Below are 5,169 nucleotides of genomic sequence, written 5' to 3'. Positions count from 1 at the left end.
TTTGTCCTACAAATTCAGCTGCACAGAAGTTTTTAGATAACTAGAGCATCCTGTAGTATCTTGATGTGGATGAATCTTCATGGGCAACATGAAAATCCTACAAACTGCCCAATTTAGCTGTAAAAGGGCACTTTTTTTTTTTTTTTTTTTTTAACTGTTTGTACCTTCAGCAAGAAGATTCACTATTGGATCGGTCTTCTAGGGTACAAAGGCCTAAGAGTTTCACAAGTGAGCCACTGATTAGGTTTAGAGGAAAACCTGGTCTGTCTTTTAGTACCTGGTTTAGCAGGAATTCTCCAGATAAGACAAAGAGCTATTAGAATCGTAGGGGGGAAAAAAATAAATTGCAGTATCTTCAATTTGCTTACATCATTTTTTCCAGGTGGTATGCAGGCCCTTTTTAAAGTAGAAACTTGCAGAAAATCCAAATAAATCACAATGAGACTACAAAGATAAGACAGTACTTCATTGCTGCTGAAGAGATTATCTGGAATTATGGCCCATCTGCCTTTAACCATTTTACAGGACAAGAATTAATTGCTGACAGGTAAATGCCTTCAAGTAGTTTCACTTTCAAGGAGATCTGATATGAGCATGCTGAATAGGGGGTAAGCCTTATGGTAGAATTTGCTTTTAAGTAGAATTTCATTGTCCCCAGCTCTGCTTAAATATTAAAGCTGAGATAAATATCAAAACACATCAGTTCATTCTCCTGTGATCTTAAGATAAATTTTGCTGAAGTGTTAGCAGTGTCACTGGGCTGAAGAGGAATTGCAGTGTTGTGACTTGAATTTTTTTGCATCCATTCCAATGTCTTTCACACAGTGAATCTTCTGTATTTTTTGAACGAAGTGAGACAAGAATTGGTGGCTCTTACAAAAAAGCCATTTACAGGGAATACACAGATGGTACTTTCACGGCACATAAAAAAAGGCTCCTGGATGAAGAACATCTTGGTCTCTTAGGTAAGATATTTAGAAAGATTTTATAATAAAGATTTATCAGAGGAAAGCATGACTTCTACTGCCTGGCCAATAGTGCCCTTTCACCTCCTCCCTCCTTGGTGCTCCCTTCCTCCTTCAGACCCCTATGCCTGCAGCCACCTTGGGGTGTATGCAAAGTTCTTAAAGGGAATGCTGTGATCATCCCCAACTTGCCTGAGGGAGTATGCCATGGTCTTCAAAGGGCAAGCTGAATTACAAAGCCAGACTAGGCAATTCCACCCCTGTTCATAAGCTGGCTGCTTCTGACAAGGTTTGGGAGTAAGTTTGAGATTGGTACTAATGTCTGCAGGTCCCTTTCCAAAGGGAGGAACTGTCCTGTTTACACAGGGCCTTCGTGGGAGGTGAGCAGTCCAGTCGCAGCCGGGATGCCATGGACTTGGGCCATGCAGCAGGGACCTTGTCTGCGGCCAGACAAGCTCAGGGGCAGCTAACCTACAACGGGAAAAGCAGGCAGCGTTACGAGCTTGTGATTGCTGCATCATTTGACACAAAATCAGATTTTGTGACCTTTTCCAGGACCTGTTATCAAGGCGGAAGTGGGCGAGAGCGTCAGGGTGACTTTCCGAAATAATGCCAGCCGCCCATTCAGCATCCAGCCCCATGGTGTGAGTTCCCACAAGAGCAAGGAGGGAGCGCTGTACGGAACTGCATCCAGAGGTGCGCCTGTGGAGAGAGGCCTTGCAAGCAGCAGAGAACAAGCTGTTGCATACAGAAATGCGATAAAGGTAAAAAAGTAAACAGGTTTCATTAGGCTTAATTCCTAATTTTGGTTTCTGTAACAGATGCTGAATCTCCAGCCTCCCATGTCAGTCCTGGTGCTACGTTTACGTATGAGTGGAATGTGCCGGAAGATGTGGGCCCCACAGACCAAGATCCAGACTGCTTAACTTGGTTTTATTACTCAGCTGTGGATTCAGTCAGAGACACCAGTTCGGGCCTTGTGGGTCCTCTTGTGGTGTGCAGGAAAGGAGCTCTACTCCCTTCTGCAAAACAGGTCAGTCAAAGAGGAAAAACATGGAAGCATTTGCCTCACTGTAACTGAATCTGCTTTCTTTTCCTGAACTGGGCTCTGCACGTCACCATCCAGCCCATGCACTGAGAGGAGTATAAGAAATGGGGAAAAAAAGTTGTTTTGTTTTGTTTTGTTTTAAAAAAAAGCAAAATCAGCCTGGTTCCACATAGGCAGACACTGCGTTATGAAATCAATGTCACAATCATTAGCCTTCAAGTTTTACGTAGGATGAGAACAACTAGAAAATTGTGGAAACTTTAAAGATCAGTATGTGGATCTGTTTCTGGAGGTGGCTGCTGCTGGTGGAAGGGCCATCGGCAGCAGATATCTGTGCACCTCAGACAGCAGGTAGACAGCTCTAGGGTCATCTGAATGAAGTTTCAATGCGTGCATCTACACTAGTTTGAGAATTATACTCAAATTAATATACACATTCTATGATTTTTACTGTGGACTTTTTTTCCTGGCATGATCTCTTCACCAAATTTTATTTTCCGTTGTGCTATTTTTTTCTCAACAGAGAAGTGTGACCAGGGAGTTTTTCCTACTTGCCACAGTATTTGATGAGAATCTGAGCTGGTACTTGGATGACAATATTTTGATGTTTACATTAAATCCTAATGAAATTGACAAAGATAACGAGGACTTCCAAGAATCTAACAAAATGCACTGTAAGAAAATTGGTTTTTATATTTTGCTAGTCAAATGCTTGCTTTCTGCTGGTTTTTTTTATCTTTGTGAGCTCACAGTGGAGATTGGGACACTGTATGATAACAGAGATGCTAATTTCCTTTCAATTGGAACAGACCGTATTTGAAAGCAATTCAATTTCAAGTCAGTGTGGTTGTCAGTTCAAATGTACAGACGGCAGAGCAGTGTCAGCAGTGGGCTATTTGGCACTGTTACGTACCTCTTTCAAAAGACACAAAGGAACAGGGTCTGCAGCCCACATGTGACCACTATGAATGCAGCCAGGTAACAAGAGGAACTGACCTCTACCCTATAGAAGATGTTGCTGAAAAGACTACTTTTTTGTCCATAGCTGGATTTCTTTACCAGCACTGTGGACGCCCGTACAGTGAAAGTGGCATTTCTCCTATTTACAGAGCTACGATAGTAAGCATTCCAGTGGCATCTGGCAAAGGCTCAGCCTTTGGAAGGTCTACATAGGAGTAAGAATTATTAACTTGAACTAGCAACGTTTGGGATCATCTCTGCTGTGTGAATATAGAGCCATTGCTGTATAAAGCAGTGAAGATTGCAGGTGGTCAGGTCCCTGTGCTTTAGACACCGAAAGTGAGAACAGTTTGAAATTGTTTTTAAGTACCAGGTTTAAAAAGTTGTTTTTGCTTGAACTGATCCTCTAGTTTTGCTGCTGTGATAAAGTATTTTAGTATCAATATCTTTGTCACTGTAAGACACCACATTAGATTTAAAGTATACTTATTTTTAAATATTATATTTAAATGTAATTTAATTTGTATTGCAGAATTAAGTTGTGTTAATCAACATTGGGTTTACTTCTTCAAATCTTCTACAGCCATTAATGGTTACATGTATGGAAACCAACCTGGTCTCGAGATGTGTAAAGGTGATGTGATTTCCTGGCATTTGATGGGCTTGGGGTCAGAAGTCGATGTTCATGGGATATACTTTTCACAAAACACATTCATAACAAAAGAAACAAGAAAGGATACAACAAATCTATTTCCACACACATTTGTTACGGCCATTATGAAGCCTGATTCTGAAGGTAAGTGTCCCGTTTGGTGGTGGTGGTTTGGTTACTTTTTTGTTTGTTTTCAGCCTATATCCCAGACAGAGCGGTATTACACAGCTATAGAAATTCACTGTAGCGCTTCCTCTGACTGGCATAAAAACTGCTATTGGCCTTTGCCTGGCAAAGGCTCTCTTGCCACAGCTGAAGCCCTTTGATGTTCTTGTGTAGCTCTGCCACTAAACAGGCAGGATCCTGCTTTCCTTCTGAACCTCACCAGATTTTGGGAGTAGTCACTCTACTAGTTCCCATGTGCTATGTTGTCTTCATGTGCCAAACGCTGTAGAATTGTACCCTTAAAACAACTAAGAGCAGGCTTTTATTTCATCTTTTTTTGTGTAACAGTGGCTAAAAACCACAGGTTTGACCATGAGTACATTGAAGTAATTTCTGAAAGAAATGGTGTGGAGATATTTTTAATTTTGAACAAAATAACTGAAAGGAGTAAAAAATGTAGTCTTTTCTTTCTTCCTTTCTGGTTCAGGACTGATATACAAGATATCTGAAGGCTTGAAATACACGGTTTCTTGTTTAGAAACTGCTTACCTGTGTGCATGTTATGCTTAGGTAGCAACTGTACATAGCAGATATTTTGATCCATGGGGATGCTAAAACTGTGTACAGCTTGTGTGTGAAGAGTAGCAAACAGTGTGCAAGCTCTTCATGCTAAAGCTTTGATTTTCTTAGCTTCTACATCTGTGAGATAATACAGTTTTAAGAGCAACAAAAAGATTTTTGTTGTGAAGTGTTAACTTCCAGTACAACCTCTAGGAATTTTTGAAGTATCGTGCCTGACAACGGATCACTACAGAGGGGGCATGAAGCAGAAATACAAAGTGAAACCATGTCATTGGTGGAATGTGGATCCATCCCTATATGTGCACGAGAAGACACATTATGTTGCTGCCGTGGAAGTTGAATGGGACTATTCCCCTAACAGGACATGGGAATTTGAGCGGCATCAATATCACAAGGAAAGGTTTGTTAAAACTCTGTACAAGGGAGGGAAAGAACGCGCAGAATGCAAAGGAACAAGTTCTCCTCTATACCATTTCCTCTTTGCAATCCTGGCATTTTCTTTTCAAGTGAGCTGTAAACATACAAATGCATTTATGGTCCTTCTCCGATGATGTCGCCATGTGTCCTACTTTTAGTTGCAATAGAGTGAATTTTCTTCATGGTGTCTGATATGATGTGTTTTGGATTTGTGACAAAAATCACTGATATTTTAGTTGTTGCTGAGCAATGCTGTGTGCACACAAGGATAGCTCAGGTTTTCAGCCTCTCATGTCCTGCCAAAGACATGAGGAACTGGGAGGGGACCCGTCAAATTTGATCAGAGATATCCCATACCGAATGGCATCGTGTGAAAAAAA

At 41.1% G+C, this 5,169-nt stretch overlaps 1 protein-coding gene across 1 annotated transcript; it reads left to right on the top strand.

Annotated features, from left to right (window-relative positions):
- Nucleotides 1-409: 409 nt before the first annotated feature.
- On the top strand, nt 410-5,158 carry LOC122192832 (ceruloplasmin-like; the record flags this gene model as incomplete). The annotated part of the gene is made up of 7 exons (XM_042893497.1): nt 410-547; nt 826-965; nt 1,521-1,661; nt 1,787-1,998; nt 2,537-2,687; nt 3,557-3,769; nt 4,565-5,158. Coding segments are annotated over 7 exons (1,354 nt in total), but the record flags the coding sequence as incomplete, so codon positions are not given.
- Nucleotides 5,159-5,169: the final 11 nt, after the last annotated feature.

The sequence above is a fragment of the Lagopus leucura genome, unplaced genomic scaffold, assembly GCF_019238085.1.
Source record: "Lagopus leucura isolate 7727_CA_CO unplaced genomic scaffold, USGS_WTPT01 267-0_obj-0_obj, whole genome shotgun sequence".
Lineage (NCBI taxonomy): Eukaryota > Metazoa > Chordata > Aves > Galliformes > Phasianidae > Lagopus > Lagopus leucura.
The sequence above is the reverse complement of the archived record's forward strand: the minus strand, read 5'-3'. Positions and strand labels throughout refer to the sequence as shown.